At 36.2% G+C, this 22,383-nt stretch overlaps 1 protein-coding gene across 1 annotated transcript; it reads left to right on the top strand.

Annotated features, from left to right (window-relative positions):
- The first annotated feature begins 1,554 nt into the window (after window positions 1-1,554).
- LOC119784308 (potassium voltage-gated channel subfamily A member 10) lies at window positions 1,555-20,459 on the top strand. The gene is made up of 2 exons (XM_038286288.1): window positions 1,555-1,812; window positions 17,716-20,459. Exon 2 carries the CDS (start codon window positions 17,903-17,905, stop codon window positions 19,625-19,627), a length of 1,725 nt encoding a protein of 574 aa, XP_038142216.1. The 5' UTR covers window positions 1,555-1,812; window positions 17,716-17,902; the 3' UTR covers window positions 19,628-20,459.
- Window positions 20,460-22,383: the final 1,924 nt, after the last annotated feature.

The following is a 22,383-nucleotide window of genomic DNA, read 5'->3' as shown; positions in this document are numbered from 1 at the left end:
TGGTCTTGCCTTGTGTTTTACCTAACAATGAGTCATTCTTTACATGTGCTAAAAAGTTGATACATTTAAAAATTACTTTTATATTGAAAAATAAGCCAAGATGAAACACATTAGAATGTTTACACCATGACTGTAGTTATTGTCACACAGTTGTATGGGTTACTAAAACATTGCTTTAAACTGTTTTTACATTACAGCTCAGTGAAGACGTCACCATCAACAAAAAGTGGAAGACTTCTGCAGCAGTAGCATCCCAAAAAATTATGTTTCTCCACAGTTTGAAACAAGACAGATAATGTGAAGTTGACAGATAATGATCTGTGAAGTTGCCAAGGGGCAAAAAGCAATACTGAAGGAGCTGTAGAAAGTTCTGGCAAGCACAACTGTCTTCTGCATTTCAGAGCATCTCCTGTATTGTTCATGGGTCTAAATCCTGGAGTAGAAAGACTGATGTATTTTGTCCTTAAGTAAGTTCCCAGACCTGTCTCAAATCTGTCAAACTAAACTTGAGACTATCTACTAAAATTACAGAGCATTGAAACATGCATGACTTTGCCATTATAAAGTTCTTGTGATACTTTTTTTTTTTTTTAAGGATGAACTATTGTCACCCTTTGGATTTCAGATTATTGAAATAAAGGTGAAAGGAGGAGGAAGAAGAGCTTTTGACTCATTGACTTTTAGGACTGGTGAATACTGTGAAAACAAGCTGTTCTTTACTAAACCAACCCTTCTCAAATAGGTTGAATGCATTTGTCGAGTGGAATTGTTGCCAAGAAAGTTAGTTAGTCCATTTCCCCTATAGGAAATCTATTATTTAATTGAAATGTTGGTGTTATATTACAGATTAAAGATGAAAAGGGATTTAAAAGGTTTCAGCCCTCTCTAATACACTTTTTAAAAAATATACTTGATGTTGGAAGTCTTCAATTCCATACTATAAACAGCAATACCATCATCTGCCTGTAGATGGAAACATATCCTTACTTTTTCATAGCATTTTCTGCCTGGATCAATCAACAGTTGCTTCTTCAAATTGACAAGCTGCATTTGAATTACTGTGGTATAGAGCAAAAGTAAAATAAGGAAAAACAAAAACAGAGATGTCTATGTTGCTTTGGTACCAGCACAAAATAAAACTTGGCCACACCATGCGTGCCAATAGACGCACACAATAGATGCAGTGATAGCTTTGTTGTTCAGCTTTGAAACGACAAAATATACTTAATGGTAATTTCATTGTCTTCATTAGTTTATATTTCATTGTCCTCAGTGAACTACATCACCCCTAAACCAGAGTCAAATAATGTCTACAGAAATATTAAAAATAAAATCTGTCTAAAGTCTAAAAGTCTAAATGGAACCAGAAGCGCCAATATGTTTGGAAAACAAAACAGCCCTGGATATTAATTATAAATGCTTTGAGTGTTTGAGGAAGGGATCATACTTTGGGTGAAAAAATATTCTAATCACAGAATCCTGATCACACTGAGCCGTTTAGCTGTAGCCTGCTTTGATGAGACAGATGTTCAGACATCTCTCTCTCTCACTCTCTCGTGAAAAGCGCATAACACTGGTTTGTGGACAAAGAGAACCGAGTATTTTACAAAGTAAAGAAATTGGCCACTTTCAATACAAGGTAATTATGATGTGGTTATATCACTCACATCTGGTCCCAGTAAGTGATTGGCCGGTGACGCGGGCAGGGCTGGATGCGCCTTTTGGACTGGAGATCCGGTGCGCGCAGACTATGCCTCCGGACAAACTTTCCAATTGAGACCCGAAGTCTGCAGAACCACGTCTATTTTAAAGGTGGGTGGTTTTATATTTATCTTAATTGACTCACTTTAATGGTTCAAGGGTTTATGAGGGAGCAAGAATTACATCTCATGGCCGGTTAAATTAGGAACCCCTTTTCCCTGAAGCAGAGGTTTGATAAAAATCCTGTTCTTTTGTTGACAACCTGATGGGTAACTATGGTCATAAAGGGGTGGAAATGGTCAGCAGCAACACTCAGGTGGGTTGTATGTTTGTAAATATCTTACAGCTTTATATATAAAAAAATATAAAATGTCAGTAGTTGTTGAAATTATATCCAAAAGTTTGGGGTGGAATTCCAACTTCCTCCTGTCACATGTCGTTGTGCCCATGTGCAATGTGACTCTGATATGTCTCTTATTAATAGCTTTTTTAATCTGACAATATGGCTAAAAAAGCATTATATATAGCTTTATATCTATTTATATATAGCTATATATATAAAATCACTATGATTAATTGATATCATAATTGAATTTACTCAATGAGGGTATATTTCTATTCTACTCTATTCTACTCTGATACATAATTAGTTTTAAGGAGTTCAAAGTGTGCAATAAAAAATGTACCAATCGAATAAACCATCGATCCATCCATCCATCCATCCATCCATCCATCCATCCATCCATTTTTCATCATTCTTTATCTCAGCTGGGGTCACGAGGGGTGCTGGTACCTATCTCCAGCTGTCTACAGGCTACATCCTGGACAGTTCGCCGGTCCATCGCAGTCGAATAAACCAACAAACCAACATTGTTGCTTAGCTCTACTTCCTCTACAGTAGTATAAGCATATAGTGTGATCTTCAGCTGTCCACTGCTGTATATAATCTGTTTCACATTTAATGCGTGTGTGTTGAGAGATATCATCCTCTAAACTGTGCAACAAGTAGGTATCTGAGCTGAACCACTCTTGAGACACTCACTTTATACTCCAACCTATGACGGTTAAGGAATCTTCATTAACACAACTGCTCCTCACTATACTAAAAAGTCACATGGTCCTTATCAAGTAAAATCCATGACTGGAAACTGCAAGGATTAGATTACTTAACATGCACTGATTTACTCAATAAGAGAAATGCTGCTTAATCCCTTAATCTACAAAGATAGCATTTAGCTGTCACTAGTAAATTCTGTATATTCTGACTTGGTATTAAAGATCTGGAATGGACACTTTTTCTGCTGAGTAAAGTCTGTCTCAATGCATCTTTATGGTTCTACATTATTGGTTTTAATGCAGCAAAAAACTCTTGGTAAAAATGTTTTTATTTTTAAATCAGAGTTTAAAAACGTAGAACTAATCATATCTGTGCGATTTCTAGGAAGGGATACACAAGGAAACAATTTGATTCATTTATATTTAAACATTTTTAATAATTGCTTATATGAACAGGGAGCATGTTCCACAATTTAGGTGCTAGAACTGAGAACATCAGGTGAACATCGATATTATGTATTTGATTACATAATTATGATGGTTTTCTCTGTTTAAACATAAAACATTAGATTTGGTGTGCACCAAGTTAAAGTTAAAGGAGCTGTCTCATCACTTCAAAGAGAAGATTGTAGCTATTAAGTGATTTGTCTCATAGAAGTGTTTTAAGAATGTCACAAAAAATTTTAAATAAACCCTTGGATTATGTGGAAAACTGAATTTACAGAGGCCATTCAAAAAGTGTTCAAACAGTCTGATTAAAATATTTTTTGCATAAGCAGGCTTTGATCACTGTTGGCATGAAAGTCTAGACTTTGCAAATAAATGTGTGTATTTTCATGGGCACTGCGCTATAGGGAAAAATAAAATGTGAGCTTTTGTGACATCCTTTTATGGAAAGGTTAAGGTTATATCATGATAATCATTCAGGATATTTTACTTTAAAATGTTTCTGCTTTAAATTAGGCCTACAATTAAAACAAAGCACAACTTGAATTCATAACCTACAATAACCAAGCGTTATAGGTGAAGTAGATTACTTTTATTAGATACAAGATGTTATTCCTGTCATTTGATACTTGTAAAATGACTTTGTAAAAAAAAAATACACAAAATAGATTACACTGAACATCCATTCTTTACAACTTCTGTGTTACTGTGATACTGACCCATTAAGGTTCCATGTACAATTTTTTTTTTGTCATGTCTTTACTACTTTTTTATAGTCTTATTGTGTTCAAAGAGGAGCTGCAGAGTCAGGACGCTCAGGTTATGTAATGGAGCTGTCTAATTGTCTGTTAGCACATTCAGCAGGATTATTTCATCAGAAAGATTGCCTTTGAGCCAGGTTTCTGTCAAAACAAAAGCACCTGTCTCTATTTGCATGTGTGATCGCAGCTTTAAATCTTCAACTGTATTTTCCAAGTTACATTTGCAAGGGTTTAGTTTATCCATTTTGGATGCCTATCAACCCAGGTCAGGTACTGGCTTTTTTGCTCCATTTTGGTCTCCTACTGTATTGCACCACATGTAAATCATCATCACCTCCCTGCGTAGCCTGATACAAAAGGGTGTGGATTCTTCTCCAGACTTTAATTTTTGTTTGTACCTCAGAATTTATAGAAAAGACAAACTTTTTGGAATAAACTAAATGGTTTCTAACTGACAGTGAACTAATCACCTAAACTTAATAGATATACCTTTTACCTTGTGATGTCTGCCTGCTAAAAAAACTACCCTACTATTCATGCAATGTTGTTTATATCTGAAAAACGATTGACTTGCCCAGAGTCTGTGTTTGCATGCAGGGAAGTCCTTGGGGCTTAAGTGGTACAGTAAGTGTCATGTGGTAATTTTTAGAAGCAGATGTGGCTTGAGCACATGTGCACATGCAATATTTCATCAGTTTATGTGTATATGTGTGTGAGTGCTTGTTGCTAGCGTGTGCACCACCTGAGATTAGTGGTATGTCATACAGTTAGAACAGATGTCCATATTTTCCCCGTCTGGGCTTTGGCACTAAAAAGGCTTCTGAAAAATAATTTAATGTTTCTGGAAATGAGACACCCTGAATCCCATCTGTGCCTGAATGATGCTAAAGGGTGATGCTGGTTGACCTGGGTGCATGATGGGATGGATGAGAGCTCACACTTCATTGCTTTTAGGTAAAATTAATTTCTGCTTTTTAATCCTGTAGCTTTGGTTTGTAAACATGATGGTAATAAAATAGTGTTGTTAGGCAGTAGGAAAATTTAAAAAATATATTATTACATGCATTATATGAAAAAAAGTGTCTGATATTACAAAATAATTTATATAAAGATCATATTTAGAACAGCAATAGTTTGTGTAAATTAGTTGAATAAAGTGTTGGAAATGAGGGCCTTGGTTAAACGGGCCTAAAGATATAACTTTGCTTTGGAACAGATTTAATAACAGCTGCATGAATTATGATTGAATCAGATTTTTTTATTAGGTTTTTAAAAAAGTTTTAGAAAACAAAAATGACAGACAGCATCATGTTTAAAGCAGAACAAAAATGGTAACTCACAGATCATATCAATAGGAACACCTTGCTTGTACAATTTGAACACCCTGAAAATTTAAAATATGTTTAAAACATTTAAGATTTTTGTGGTTGTGCTCAGAAATATCCACTACAGTAAATATTTTGGGTGGAAATCCAGTACTCCTCCACATCTCAGATGTGTTTGTAGGATTGAGCTCTATTGGAGGAACATTTTGCTTATTCTCATTTTCAAAATAAGATTTTGAGACTATAAAAGCTTTATGATATGAAGCATTATCCTGCTGGCTTAACCATCAGATGAAGGGTATATTTTAGACATCAATATATAGACATAGCGACAGGATTAGCATTTTCTTTCTGTAAGATGTTTCATGGTAAAACTTAAACATATTCGTGCATAAAAATCATTCATACTTTCTGACAAAATCATAACAGCCAATTTGGCAATGATAACCATACCACATTTAAATGACCTCAAAACTTTATTTATAAATCAAAGTGAGCATCTATTCTGATGCCCTTATGTGGAGCTATAACAAGCTGACCTTTACCATGTCTAAAGTCACTGTGTTGCTGCCATGGGCAGTCGTGGGTGAGGGGTTAGGGTGTCAGACTTGGATCCCAAAGGTTACCGGTTTGACTCCTGACCCGCCAGGTTGGTGGGGGGAGTAATTAACCAGCGCTCTCCCCCATCCTCCTCCATGACTGAGGTACCCTGAGCATGGTACCGTCCCGCCACACTGCTCCCTTGGGGCGCCATTGAGGGCTGCCCCCTTGCACGGGTGAGGCATAAATGCAATTTCATGGTGTGCAGTGTTCACTTGTGTGTGCTGTGTCACAATGACAATGGGAGTTGGAGGAGTTTCCCAAAGGGCTTTCACTTTCATATGATTTCAGAGTTTACCATTTATGTTAACAAGCAACTGAATAGGTGAACAGTATGCATGTGGAACATCTGAAAACATCTAAAAAGAACAAATGAAGGAATATTTTCATCAGATATCACCACACTTACTTTAAGCCAAGAACTTAGATAGATAGATAGATAGATAGATAGATAGATAGATAGATAGATAGATTGATTGATTGATTGATTTCAGGGGTGCTAAACCTGGAAATTACAGGTCCCTATAGGCTAAAAGATGCATAATATCTATCCACTATTAATCCCAGTGCCTGTCTGGCTTCTGTCGTATTTTGGTTTCAACTCACGAGATGATGCTAATAAAGTATTCTTTTCTTGGCAGTGTCACTTTTCACTGAGCTTTGAGTACATGTTGGCTGTTTGCTGACTGCAGAAGAATCCTTTGCTATCCCTGACAGTAGGCCTTTTCCATGGTTAATCCCTCCCCCTACTCTTTACTCACTTCATCTGCGAGTGCCCGCGGAGGGTTAGCCACACTAGGTCCCATCTGAAACCGATCACGTACAAGTGCCAGTGGCTTATAAGGCCCTCCCCAGCAAGTGAGGACCAGTGGCCATGCAGAACGTACAGCACATAATTATGGTGAGCATGGAGGATGGGATTTATAACTGGAATTACGTATAAATACAATTTTTGCATATATGCACATTTGCACCTATTCACTAAGTAAAGAATGGCCTTTTTTGCAGTTAACCAAGCAAAGTTCATGTGCAAAACTTTCGCTTTTTGTACATTTCCTAACAATTTGTTTTTGATTTGACTTTAAATTTAATTAAACTGAACTGGATTCTGCTCACCATATATTTTTATATTAATTTCTTTATCTAAACTCTTCTGTTGCCTTTTAATTTTGTTGATCATTAGATTGTTCTAGAATTGAACAACTGTGCTCTTTCATTGACATCTGGTTTGTGGGTTTTTTTTCAGACTACCGTCATTCAGTCTTCTTCAATTCCACTATTATCCTCATTCACTTCACAAAAATTGTTTCTAAACTACCCCCTGCAACTTCCTGTCCATTTATAGCCTAGGTAAAATTCAAAAGAAGTGCTGAAGATTTCCATTTCTTCAGCCTCGCTTGATTTTCTTATTTTCAAGTTGTTATTCCATACTCTGCTTGTGTTGTTCTGGCATTCTATCATCATGATCTCCCCCAGACGGCTGTCCAGAATTGGTGCAACAGCCTGAACCTCGTTCTTCACCCATGGTGGGGAAAGGTAAAGAAACACAAGCTTAAGGGCAATGATTTGATGAATTCTGATGCAGCCCTGGTCTTTGTCTGCATTCTTTGGACAAACATCAGCCTTCTACTTAAGTGCTGGTTATACTCCCCGTAGAAGTGTGTCGCAGTGAGCTTGCTCAATTTTGAAGCGTGGTCTGCGCTATATTCCACACCACAACGCAAGAGGTACAATCATGAACTAGCTGTGGGTCTAGATATGGCTAAGGCGTTGAGGAAGTGGGGGCAAGTTTGTCCAACAACAGAGGGAAATTACGGCCAAAAAGAGCAGGGATCCAGGTAGAAAAAGGATCCCAGCGTTGTCGCGCCTCGCTCTTTTAGCTGGTCCAACTTCACGAGTTGTTTTCTGCAATTGCGGTCATACAAACAAAACAAGCCGGCAAGCGGATGTAGATTTGACCAATCAGAGGAGTCCTATCTGCGGCACTCTCTGCCGTCACCTGCAATTTGGGAGAGGTGCAGCAGAGTGTCTGCGGAGGGGGCGGGGACGTCTTTGCAATCACTGCGACATCTACACAGACAACCTAGTTTCAAAGTATAAATCAGCCTTTAGAGTTTTCTAACAGTTGGCATAAACTAACTATTAAACTATTAATAAACTATTAAATGAAAGCTAAACTTGTGCAGTATCTTTAAAAAATGTGCACATAAGCTTTTCTATATCAGCAGTAGTAAGCGTCTGCTGTAGCTGTCCTGTAATGACATTTAAGAGTTTTTGAAAAACTAGTTTTACTCCCTTGCTCTTAGTATGCATATTCTTGGTGAGCATGTATGCAGTTGTCTTGAATGTTATCTTCAACAGTGGAAAGACTGCTTTCAATTATTTTAAGACATTTTTAAATCCCTTACACCAGCCCGCACGCTGCCCCAACCTTATTCAAGGTATAATACACGTATTTTTCATTGCGTGAACTCTCTCATTGTGTGATGCTTCATATTGCATCCACATCTGATTCAACATATATTCAGGGAGATTAATGGGTGTAGAAAAATGGGGATCTAAATTCATCTAAATATCAAGAATTTCACATTTTTTCAGAAGTTCCGTTGTATATAACTTTTAATGTGTTTAATGTGTTTTGATATTATTTGAATTTTAATATATTAATACCACATTCAAAAAGATTGTCATTGGACTTATTTTAACTTTGCATTAGATTATTTTTTACTCAAACTCTATGATTTTCATTTGCAAAGTTTTGGTTGGTTTGTAATTGCCTTAAGTGATATAGTCTCTGTATCTCGGTGCCTATTTTAGTTTTTTTAACGGAAGCTTTTAATTCATCAGGAGGAGATTTTCTAAATGATGCTGTTATTTTATAAAAATGTGTGTGTGTGCTTGTGCCTATGTAGACATGTCTCATCAGAAGGCTAAGGGATTTCAGTCCCAGCTGCTCTGAACTGAGACTTGGCCTGCAGCCTATAGACACACCCATGTCAACAACAGCAGCTTACAGCTTATGAATGCCTTGCAGGGATGGCACGTCAACAGACCAATCTGTTCTCCAGAGACATTTGGAGTAGGAAGCCACAGTGAGAGGAAAATAACATTAAGATGTCTTCTAGCAGTTAAGCCTTCACTGATTCATCACGCATAAAAGATCTAAACTTGTGTGTAGTAAGCCATTTTCAGTGCTGAACGAATTTGTGGTCTAGGCTGGTGTATGCTGTAACTAAGGCTACATTTTGTCTTGTGATAATCTTCTCTATTCAGGCTAAAACATGACATTCTTTCTCTCTGTGTTTAAAACATTCTGTCTTTAGTCTTTACAATTCATTATAAATAATACACATGAGAAAGTATAATCCTTGACATTTATCCCTGCATAGCATGTAATATTATGGTACATTATCTTATGTGTGGGTTAGACAAGCAAGTTTTAAATCATTTCATAAACTAAACTAATAATTTTTTACATTAAAACACTTTTTACATTTTTACACTTAAAGGATTATACATATCTTAAAACAAAATCTGTGTTAAACTGTTCAATATTGGAAGTCACTAATAAGGCTAGGGCCTTTTCCTGCAAGGAAATGGCATTTAGTTCCCAAGTTAAGTCCAAATCAAGGCATGTAGCTCTGAAGCTGAAGTCTTACATTTTTAATTCAGCATATTCGACAAGTAATGTTATGTATTTGAAGAGGGTAAAAGTCATTAAAAAATTTTTTGATTTATTTGAAAAGGAAATGTCTTATCAGAACAACCACTGAGAGCAGGTACATTTCAAAATCATCTTAAAGTCAGCCCAAATTAATCCATGATAATAAAAAAAACAATGATATTCTCAAGCAAAATAAAAATTATTGTCATGATCCTGCCCTGTGTGGACTTTTCGTTTCTTTTTTTTTGAACATTTTTATTTATGTCATTCTGTGTTTTCTTGGCAATCGTTTCTTTTCCATTTGTGTTATTGTACTTGGTTTCTAGTTATATTTAAGCAGTGTTTATTTTTTGTGTTGCTCTCTGTAGCCCTCTTGTACCAGTCTCCTTTCCCCTACCTTCTAGTTGCATCTATCCACACCTGCTTCCTCTTAGCTGATTACCCAAGTCTTTGTTCTGTCTCCCATATATACTCTTCCTGTGCAGTTCCTCAGTGCTGGTTTCTCTTAATTTTTTCTATCCTCATGTGTGTTTTTCCCTGGCGTCTCCTGGGTTTGATTTCTAGTTTATTGTTCATGGATTTATATTTCTGTTGGAATCTATATCACATTAAATCTACAATAACTGATCTCTTGTCTCCTCATCAATGCATTTAGGTCCTCAACTAACTTTTACCCAACCTTGACAACTATTGCATGTTAACCAAAGCAACAGTACAAATCTGCTTTTGCAGTATTATGTTTGTCATATCAAAATATTATATCAAGTATATTAATATAACCATATGAAGATTAATTTTGTGATTAAGTTGATTATTGAAGACAGGCTAACAGTGTTGCTGTCTCCCTTTTGGGGGTTAAGACTTAAGGCATCATTAACAAAAAAAAAATACTACGTTTATTGTTACCATTTAACATTAAGTATTTATATTTTAAGATTGTCTATTTGTAAAGCAAGCTGTTGCAAGAATCTGAAAAATGTCAAATGGAAGTTTAGCATAATACACTATTAACCATCTGAATCAAACACTAATCTGTGATTGGTAATCAACCGGAATAAGAACTTGTGACTTTCTAGGCTCCATGATTAAATTAACAAGCACAAACAAGCTGTGTTGTTAAGCTAACATTTATCATTATTTTATTTATGAGCTTTTGTTATCTAATATTTCTTTGCTGTTATTCTTCAACCTCTTTGTGACTGTGGGAGCTAATCAAATACTAAATAATCTGTGTCTTTATTTTGAAGTGCGGGTTCTGAGAATCCCCTGAATCCTCTGAAAACTGACATAATGTCAACAAAGCTGCTGACAGCTCACATCACTCACCTCTCTGTCTCTGGGGTTAGAGTTAATAATCTGTCTGCGACACTTGCATCTGTCTGGATTAAACAATCTGACTGAAAGTGCTTTAAACCTATGGTTCATATGCTGCATAAATGTCCTTGTTTAGATGATGCCAGTAGCTTTTATGTTTATTATTTATTTTATTGTACCCATCCCAGGCTGTCGGTTAGCCTGGGGTGGGATCACATTATCACCCACATCTCAGTCTCTGTTAATATCTTATGATGAAGAAAACCAGGCACACAGCATGGTAGATGGAGAATGTTGCAAAAAAAGAGAGGAAAAAAATATCTTTAAATGTACATATCACACACTTTCTGTCTGGTCTTAGATATATGATTTCCTTTACATTTTGGTATAAAAACTTTCATTCTTAGGGATTTGATTTTGATGCTTGTGTCAGGCACCTGATTGTACACAAACAACTTAAGGTTTAGATCTGACCCTTAATTTCCCAAATCTTAAATCTAAATTGGTTCTAAAGCATGAGAGTGAGGTCACAATAAATCTCTAATAGGGCTGAAGGGATTGTTTGCTGACATTCCAGTATGATAAATCAGAGAAAACTCTTGATGTTCTGTGTTGGTACTGTCTATTTGTTCTATGCAGTGTAGGAGAAAAAAGGACTACTGATATTCAGTAACCTGGATCATTGTGTTATATTTTCCTCACCTGGAGAAAAGACATATCTCACTCTGAATTTGCAGGAATGAAATAGATAAGTACTATAAAATGTTGCATGCTTCACTATCAAAGCTAATTTATTGTTCTTCCCTTATCTACCTAAGTACAGATGCAGTATATTTAGCTCCTCAGATCATTGGTATTTGTGGTAGGGGGGTTTAAGTGCAAGTTTTTCATAGATACCAATATTGCCGCTTTAAGAATTGTCCGATAACAAGTTTGACGCGATATGATATTAACATTAATGATACATCCTTTTATCACTTAAACTGTAGAATGTTAGAAAAGGCCTTTTATTTTAAAAAAAAGGATACAAAAGTCAACAATAAAATGTATGGAAACAACTGATGGATGTAAAATTAACCAGTGAGGTACAGAAACGTTTAACAGAAGCAGAGTGTTTCTATTAGCTTTAAAATATCTGAGATTTGAAATGCTTGATACTAAAATCCAATATCAGTTTTTTTTTGGTTAATACTGGACTGATGCCCAGTATTAATATTGCATTGGGATATCCCTAATTTGTGGAAATGATGCCTTGGCTTATAGAACTGAGCTACCCATTCTGCGTTAATCTGCTTAAAAGGGTCAAAATTCTGATCCAAAAATGCCATATATCATTAGGAGAGAAGCAACACACCCTATCACAGGACCAGCTGGTCTATCACAGGACCAGCACAGAGACACTAAAGACATTTGTCTAGTAGAGGTATGATCCAAACTAACATTTATATCTGCAATATGATTTCACCGCACAATGAAAGCTTTGTCTAATAGTTCAAGACAAAGAAGCTCATAAGATTAAATGGTTTGGCCACCCACATTGACATTTAGTGTGTCGTCATGCATGTTTTTGGTCTTAAAGTTCTTAGTTGCTTTTATGTCAGTTGTATGTATCTTTTATTGTAAATGAAAACATATTCATGAATAAAATCAAAATGTATTCAACATGTATGTTATAGAATAATAATTTTTATTATTTAAAGCATACTTTCCAATAATTCATTTTAAACAAACAAAAAAAAACTTTCAGTTTGGTTTATTCACAACAATTCACAACACATCTCCTCCACTTTACATTTCAACCAGATCATACAGTAAATTGGTTCTATCAATAAGTTTTCTATCTAAGGAAAACCAGTTGAGTGCATCGACTCATTGACTCAAAGGCAATCCCTCACACCAAACATGCTTATAGTGACAGTGGAGAGGAAAAACTACCTTTTAACAGGAAGAAAACTCCAGCAGAACCAGGCTAAGTGTGAGTGGCCATCTGTCAAGGCCGACTGGGGTTCAAGGAGACAGAACCAGAGATACAAAAAAGAAGAGATACAAAGGAACTTGTCAACCAGCTCAACAGGCAGCCCCGTCCAGGAAACACTTTGCCAGGCAGACAGGCTCTGAGCTGCTTCAGTGTAAGACGACAAAGAGAGCACATCCAGACAGTCACAGTCAGGGAAACAGGACTACACTAAAAAATAGGCCGAGCTCAAACATCGATAAACAAAGGTGCTTATGGTAGCAGCACAGCTGATACTTCTCTCCAGGATGGTGTCACTTTTTTTGTTAGGAAAAACATTTTCCAGTGTAAAACAATATTCCTGAACCCTAATTTCCCTGAACCCCCCTCCCACAAAAATGTTATGTTATGTTAAAATTATCACTTGTCAAAATTTATTTTGCTAGCTTCTTAAAACTGTTTAAAAAGTGTAGGGAATAGAGATTCAGAGATTAGTAAATTGGTTAAGCAAAAAGCAGGAATGTGTCATTTCAGCTACAGTATACATTTTCATATTGTTAATTGCTCAACATAGACATATTACTGGGCAAGCCAGCTAGCAAGGGATTGTCTTAAGCTTGATTTGCAAGAACATCTGCTCCTGTTTACCCACATGCTATAAATCCACAGGAGATACTAAAGTGTGCAGCGCCACACTTTTTCCCTGTGCCATTCCACATTATTACACATTCCGCGATTTCTGGAGATCTATGGTTTGATTTCTTTCAATGAGGAGATTGCATTGATGTTAACAACATTTGATAAAAATCTCATGTCAGTAGCACCGCTAGACATTTATTTTTTGAGAAAACTGGTGTGTGTTCAATATGTTTTTCTACCCGCTGTTTATATTTAGCTCATTCTTTATTATGTTTCTGTTTCTTTCTCCACCAACAATGTTCATCAAAATAGGTGGCTATAGTTACACCATCAGTAATTACTGATCTCTCACAAAACTTTGTATCTGAGCTGCCTTGAAACAATTCAAAGTCAAAGTAAAATAATGGATTCACACTTCAATAGCTCCACACTTCCCGTTGCTACATAAAATGTATTTCTACACAGTTAAGTCTAAAGCGATTTGTGGCTTTTTTCAAGTGGAGGTATAATGTAATATTTTAATTTTAATGAGACAATTCTTCTGACTAATGAACTATTATAAAATAATTACTAGGTAAGTCTTATCCACAAGGGGCACTAGACCTTTGACTTCCAGGTTACCTGTCCAGGAAAGCACTGCACTGTTGCAAAATTTTCCAACTGTGTTTCTGAATAAGATAGCAGACCTTTGAACCAATGGATTCATGGAGTAAGCGGTAGAGATAAAGCCACATTCACCCCTCTAGAGGAGATCATAAATTAAATAACTAAAAATATCTCTTGTCAGATAAGTGTCAACCTTTTTTTTTTCAACCTTAAAAATAAGATGTAAAATATGAGATATTATAGGAAATGTCCAAAACGCTGGTCAAAAAGTATAAGAAGGATTTGAATACAACTCATGGCCACTAGATCATGTTTTTTCTAAGTAAACATGTTTAATTAGCAAAAAACTAGTAAGCTATCAAATAGACCCCTTTTGTTTTTATTTTGTTTAGATTGAGAGGACTCTGGAGGAACTGACTGCATAGTAAGGCTGTAACTCACCTATTTGATTCAGGCGTGTTAGACCAAGGATGGATCTAAACGTTGCAGGATGCCGGCCCCCAGGAACTGGAATTGTCCACCCCTGTGTTGATATCCAACAGTGGATAACAACACTGTAGAATTAGTGGCAGCTTCCCTACATGCAATTTTACATACCGTACCAAAATCTCCGACTTTAGCTGACAAAAAATATCAAAAGGCTCCTTAGAAATCTTAGAAGTGATTTTGGAGCGCTGCTGTCCTAAATGTTGAAACATTTGAAACACTAATTTAGACAGATAGCTATTAAAAATGTATGCTGTTGAGGTGCACAGCTTAGACATAGCAGTGAGTTAAAGGCTTTAAGAGACTGCTGATAAAGACCTGTTGAAAGTGAAAGGCTGTGTGAAGGAAGCTTTATCATTCTGTCTACCCTCTAGTATCGAACTAGTAAGCTATCAAATATTCATTGTGATACTGTAAATAAGTTAGTTGTAGATACGTCAGAAACTTGTGTGTGTAAGGTAAGTGGATCAAGCATGGAGAAATCAGAGTATCAAATAACACCGTTCCAGTCTAGAAGGTCTTGAGCACATCACTTAAATCCCTGGTCGATGGCATATGACACGCATGAACAGGCACCTATGCAAACAAGATATCCCACATGCTTCTAGGGGTTAAAAAATAGGTTCCAGACATTTTAGATCCAAGATACCTTGACTGCAACATTTGTATTTCCTTTTTTATGTATATAAAGTGCTGTGAACAGACGTGAATATAAATAGAATCCTGCCATTAAAAAAGTTGTGTCTGTGGGGACATTTCCCACAAACATGCTACATTGTGGGGACTTATATTTTCTTGTGTTGACCTGTCCACTGGTCCACTTGATGAATGGTTCTCTTTTGGGGTGGGAAGTTAGGATAAAGAAGGGAATTGAGTTTAGCTTAGGTTTAGGGTTAGATATGTATCAATGATGGGTAGGGTTTGGGTAATGGCCTGGTTTAGGCCATAGAAATAAATGGCAATGCAAAATCCCCTTAAGGATATAGCCTGACAAGTGTGTGTATTTGTGTGGGTGTGTTTCTTAGCATGTGTAGGTTTGTTTGGCCTTTGCCACATCTCCAGTTTCTGCTTAAGCATAGGGTTACCAAGTGTAGTCCACGAAAGATAAGGCATTCTGACCTCAAATGGAAGAGAAGCAGTACGTTGCAGAAGAACTCACAGAGAATTTAGTATCCTGCTTTAGTGATAGATGGTTCCGAGCTTATTGCAAGGATGAAAACTAAAAACATCTTTAAAAACAAGGTAAGAGGCACGTCACAACTCCTTGGACTTGCAAGCTGTTGACAAGATTCATTATGGTCTTTATTTTAGAATTAATAAGATTTAAAAAAGTAAAAACTTTATTTACCAGTATAGAGACTATGATATTTTTTCAAGTAACACAAAAAATTAAATACATCTAAAATATATGATGGTATTCCAGAAACCTAAAACATTTTTCAAAGCATCCCCTTTTCATGCTGTATTTATTTTTTTTTTGTTTGTTTTAATGTGAATATATTTCAATAGTTTTGATTTGTTTGTTTTAGTGCAGTGCCTAGAGTTTCAGCAAAGATTGGATTCTTTACATTTTGCTTTTTATTAATGACACTTGTTTACAAACAATTGTTCAATTCATACTATTTTTTCGTCATACTAATGCTGAGTACATAACAGGAATTATTAGTATTTTATGTATTTTGATATACAAACTCCATTTTTTTTGCGTAATATGACGTTTGGGTGTTATTGGTACTGAGCAAAACTTGTTTGGTAACCATTCCGATTTAGGGATGTTTAAACAGTCTACTACTACTTTTGGATTATTAATTTACATCATGTGGTAGGATAACTGTTTGCTTCCTTCATTCCATCTTCACATTATTCCTGTCTCACAAAAACAACTGATGTCCCCTTGCCAGAGGTACTCCCTCATCATCTTGTCTATCAATCCACCCACATCACAACTCTCATTCTGTCTCATTGTCACTTTTCCTTTTGCAGTTGCACAGTTTTCATCCTAACCCATCTCTCCACCCACATCTATCTCCCCAACAATTTCCGTATCATTCTCCTCATTAACTCTTTTTTTTGTCTATTTCTCTTAGAGCAGGGCTCGAACCACCAGTTTTGATTTTTGACGTCTGAAGTCTTTAATTAAACATCTGCAACATCTCCGCCACACATTTAGTCAAATAAACAAAATGAGCAGACACTCACAGAGAAATCCTTTTAAAGACCAGCCTCATGTATGTGCACATTCTATATTTTGGCGTCTAGTTAAATGGTACACAATCAAGGGTAGTTAACTTTAATCACAAATGACAAAGGTTTTATGTGTCATGGCCTCTGGAAGTCATGTGGTCCAGTGTAGTTTAAATGTTGTGTCTGGAAGAAGGGAGATCCGTGCTATCACTTCACGCCACTTAATTATGCATTAATTCATGCAAAGACCTAGTTACCTTGAAGCTTGTGTAGCTTGAAGTGGGTCCATATTGATGAATACACCAGAGCTCCCTTTTAAAAGCATGGAGATATACTACTGCAGCTTTGATTAAATACAAAAAAAATAGTCAGATTATTTACCCCTTTTCCAAGTCAAAATGATTAAAGTTGTGACAAGGAAAGACATAAGTTTCTCAACTGTCACCAGATAAGACTTCACATGAAATTAAGATACATGCACTTATTATGCAACTTAATAAATTATTTTAAAACCTTGTCATAATTACTCGTCTTCTGCTGTGTTCATCAAAGAAACCTACGTACACAAGCACACACTCCTCAAGGTAGAAAAAAAAACAATTTACCAGTTTTTGACTTGGTAGAAATCTGCTGATCTTGAAAAATTATCCTATTCTTCAAACTTCTGCAAAATGGCCAAGGCAAGGGCAGTGCTAACAACTGCATCTTGCATTTATTAAAAAAATCAATAGCAGTTTTAAAAGGCTAAAACGTTTTGCTCAACCTGAGATTTAATTTTCTACTGTGCTTCTTTGATATCATGTGAATATTTTTTACTATTAATTTCCAAGAAACCCATCATCTCTGAAAAAGCTAAGATAAAATATGTGCTTTGAAACATCAAAACATTGTACTTTATAGAAGCTAATGTAGAAAAGGTACCCAAACACTGACAGAAACTGAAAAATCATCTTTATTTCTTTGTTCTTTCTTCTATAGGTGTTGAACAGAAGCTAAAAATGAAGTTGGCCATCTGTTTGTTCAGAGATTCTTCCAAAAGACTCTTTACTCTGACATGCAAATGCTGCTACCAACTTTGAAAACTGGACTTTCCCTCTGTTACAAAGACTGTAAAATTCTCTGATACTGATCCTTTTCAAGGCATTGCACTGGCTGAATCCCAGCCATGGAAGTGGCCCTGGTTGACTTTGAGAGCCTGGAGGACATTGATGGCAGCCTTGAGGATGAAGTTGACACCTATGCTGATGAGACAACAGCTCTCACAGTGGATGTTCCTCCAGAGCACAATAACAGCCCAGACATCAACAACGTCCTACAAGCCCGTCAACTGTCTGCCACCCCTTCCCACTGCAGCCCCATACCGTCCTACATTTGGGAATCCACATCATCTTCACCCATTCCACCAGCACAAATACTGGGATTACCTCAATCACCGACGATGCCATCACCAAGTAGAAAGGGTCGCAGCAGCTGTGCCAGCATGATATCCAACTGGAAACTGCTCTTAAGTAGTGAATGTGTAAAAGAAAGCGAAACAATCTTCAGTCGGCTAACGAAGGAGTGCTGTGAGGATCTTTTTGCAGATAAAAGAGGCCTTGATGATGGAGACCAGAAGGTCATAATCAACATCGCTGGTCTTCGTTTCGAGACACAACTCAAAACACTGGACCAGTTCCCTGAAACACTTCTTGGAGACCCTTTTAAGAGGATGGAGTACTTCGATCCTATGAGGAATGAATATTTCTTTGATCGTAACCGACCAAGTTTTGATGGAATCTTGTATTACTATCAGTCTGGTGGTAAAATTAGAAGACCAGCTAATGTTCCCCTTGATGTGTTTGCTGATGAAATTTTATTTTATGAGCTTGGACATGAAGCTATGGAACAGTTCAGAGAAGATGAAGGATTTATAAAAGACGTTGACATACCTCTCCCTAAAAATGAAATGTATAGGCAGTTTTGGTTGCTTTTTGAATATCCAGAGAGCTCTAATGCTGCACGAGGTGTAGCACTTGTTTCTGTCCTGGTCATTGTCATATCCATCATCATTTTCTGCATGGAGACACTGCCGGAATTTAGAGATGACGCTGATGTAGTTGCCACAGCAGTCCATCATTTTAACCAAACTAGAGGTTCTCCCTTTGGTTCATTATCTGGTGAAAGGCTGAAAACATTCTCAGATCCTTTCTTCTTTGTTGAGACTGCCTGCATAGGTTGGTTTGCCTTCGAGTTGTGCATTCGTTTTCTGGTATGCCCAAGTAAAAGTGAGTTCTTCCACAACCTTATGAACATGATTGATATTATATCCATTATTCCCTACTTTGTGACTTTGATCACAGAACTGGCCACAACCCATCAAGAGAGTTCAGGACAGAACATGTCTTTGGCGATTTTACGTATTATCCGTTTGGTCAGAGTGTTTCGTATTTTTAAACTATCACGTCATTCTAAAGGACTGCAGATCTTGGGTCAGACTCTCAAGGCCAGTATGCGTGAGCTTGGATTGCTCATCTTCTTTCTTTTTATTGGAGTGATCCTCTTCTCCAGTGCCATCTACTTTGCAGAGGTAGATGACCCTGATACACAGTTTGTCAGCATTCCCGATGGTTTTTGGTGGGCTGTTGTTACAATGACAACTGTAGGATATGGAGACATGTATCCTATTACCCTTGGGGGTAAGGTTGTGGGCACCTTGTGTGCAATAGCAGGTGTCTTGACAATTGCTTTGCCTGTTCCTGTCATTGTTTCAAACTTCAACTACTTCTACCACAGAGAGACTGAAGCAGAGGATAAGGTTCCCATGACTGAGGCCATCGAGCAAGCCATAAAGGCTGAAGAAAGTAACAAACGTCGCAGCAATAGTTCACTAAACAAAGCCAATGGTATCTGACAGAATAAAGGGAAAACATGTTGACTGACAAAAAAACTTTCCTCAGAGCATCCAATATATTCAGTACAGAAAATCATATGAATGAAATATTACTGAGAAGAAAATCCAAAGAAAGTACAAAATAATTATTGACTGTTTATTGTTAACAAACAGGGTGTACCACAAATACCTCTTTTGTTGGGCCTTTTTTTTATCTGAAAAGGGCAGACTTTGTTGGTTTTCCTGTAAATTTATCATGTTTAATTTCAGGTGTATTTTGTCATTCTTTACTAATTTATGCGATATGTAGTTATTTTAGATGTTTAAATCTGTCATTTTGGCAACCTGTCAACATTGAACTTGTCATACCTGTTTAGCATTGTTTATTTCTCTTTTTTTACCATAAATCATAGTAACTTGGCTTAAAGAAGTTATACTATCTTGCATTTACAAAAGTTATATGACATGATTTCCATATTTAACATATTTAATGTTGTATCTTGTTAAAATATAGAATAGCAATCATTACAAACTACACTTCTATAATGCCTTGCAAAAGTATACATATTTCGTCAGAGTTTATATGGTAAACTAAAAACAAATTACTGTATACATCTACTTGGGACATGAAAAGAGAATGATACTGTTAAATAAAATACAGTGCATCCAACTGCCTTTAGAAATCACCAAATTTGTTATTTTGTGTCATGGACTGCATGATGAAGACCAAAGAAAAAAAGGATCACAGTTGTGTCAAAGTCAAGAGCATGTTTTAGTTGTAAATAAAATATTCCAGCTTTTCATATCTCATGGAGCACTTTCTATTCTAAATGTAATGTAGAATATAATGGGGGGGGGAAAAAACAGTATGGCAAAACCTCATACCTACAGACATTAACCTGGCAAGCCAGATGGATAATGTGTAGCATTCAGGTTTAGTTGCAAACATTATGAATCTGGGATTATTCCTATCTAATATGTTTGCATAAAGGAGGGACATTCACCAGCTATCAAAGTTTGGTTTTAGCCAGTCACAGTAACTAATCAAATAGCGACACCATGACAAAGCACAACAATAAAGCATGTGCTGGCCAACTTTATTGGCAAACTCATTGAGTTGGAGCTGAAATAGTAAAGATGGATTCTTGTGTGGTTGGGAATCCCCTAATCCCACAAGAATGCAACTTGCACACAAGGTTACCACAACATGTTTCAGTCTAAACTGACAGGCCAAGCAAGATAAGTATAAATCAAAGCAGCACCCTGAAGTGAATAACCTCATGAACTTTGATGGTGGCCTTGTGCTTTGAGGATATAATTCTTAAGCAGTGGCAGAAAAGTTGATGAGAGATTATGCAAAAATGGATTGAGCAGTATACCGGGCAATCCTGAATTAAAAGCTTTTGGAGTAACAGAATACTTGTTACTTGTAGGGATAATGATCTTCCAGGAGCTTAGTGACCCTAAACATACAACCACATCTACTATGTAATGGAATGCTTACACTCAAAGCATATCTATACAGTAGAATAATATGGAGCCTATCCTAGCCTAAATTATTAAGGAATTTGTTTCAGATCATGTTTAAAAATAGTAGTTCTGTAGCCCACCTTGTAATTTTTCTAGGGATGAATTTAAATATTTTACAGGAGACTCAATTCTTAATGTTAAAGTTTTTAAAACAAAAAAAAAAGATTTTAAATCTAAAAAATTCAGACAGCATAAAGAACCGATACAAGTTTCCTTCAATTGTACTTAAAAATAGTGTTTTGATGTTAGTCCTGCTGTATCTAACCATATATTTATTTTTCTTTAGATAGAAAAAAAAATCTTTCTACCAATAGTTTAATTATTCCATGTTATGGATTTCAAAGGAGTGCCTTAAATTGTAACATTTCCACAATCACCTAATTTGCCATATGTATGATAATACCTGGATGTCTCTGAAAGACTAATCTTTTTTTGTTCACTTCAGGTCACTTGTCAAAACGCAATTTATATTTTGTGTGCATTTATTTGTGTGAATTAATTAAAAACTATAACTTTATAACAAAAATCTTTCTTTCCTAATTTACTTTAAGGAATTAAATGTTTAACTGATTTCATTCTCTATCAAGAAACAAAAAATTGCCTATGATGATCAGTTTAGTTTAATGAGAAATTTTTGACTAAAAATGTTCAATGGAACTTCGAAACCCAGAAAAGGACAACAGAAGCCAAAGTTAGATTTTTAACAGAGAAAATAAAAAGACTGTTGGTGTTGTGAGAGAAATTACATCAAAATAATACACAAAATGATTTACTATGTAACTATTGATAGATAAATTACTTCAGTTTGAAACACTGCTGTTCATAACTGTTTCTTGTATGTTTTTTTGTCATGGACATATTTTGCAACGCATTTGTTAATGAAGCTGTAAAACAATCCTCATAGTTCAACTGTAATAAAAAAGAAAGCTAGAAAATGCATCAAATGTATTCTTGTTTTCTTCAAAGGACCCCAATGTGCTGTTGCAAAAAAGTTTATTTTCAGCAGTTCAGGATGAAAAAATTAAGGATCGGGTTCACCTAGCCTTGTAAGAGCATCTAGGTCTAATCTGTACTGAAAAAATGATTTAATTACTAGACAGACTAAGGAGTAAGCTTAGTAGCAGGGAGGAGTTTAATAATTTCAAGACACTTAAAGAGTCTCTTACCTTGAGATTCTGGTAGAGGAGTGAACCCTTTGGTTTGGTTTCTTAGCAGGAGCTGATGGCAGGGTGATGATGTGAATGCAG

The sequence above is a fragment of the Cyprinodon tularosa genome, unplaced genomic scaffold, assembly GCF_016077235.1.
Source record: "Cyprinodon tularosa strain WSP-4 unplaced genomic scaffold, ASM1607723v1 ctg223, whole genome shotgun sequence".
Taxonomy (NCBI): Eukaryota; Metazoa; Chordata; class Actinopteri; order Cyprinodontiformes; family Cyprinodontidae; genus Cyprinodon; species Cyprinodon tularosa.
The sequence above is the reverse complement of the archived record's forward strand: the minus strand, read 5'-3'. Positions and strand labels throughout refer to the sequence as shown.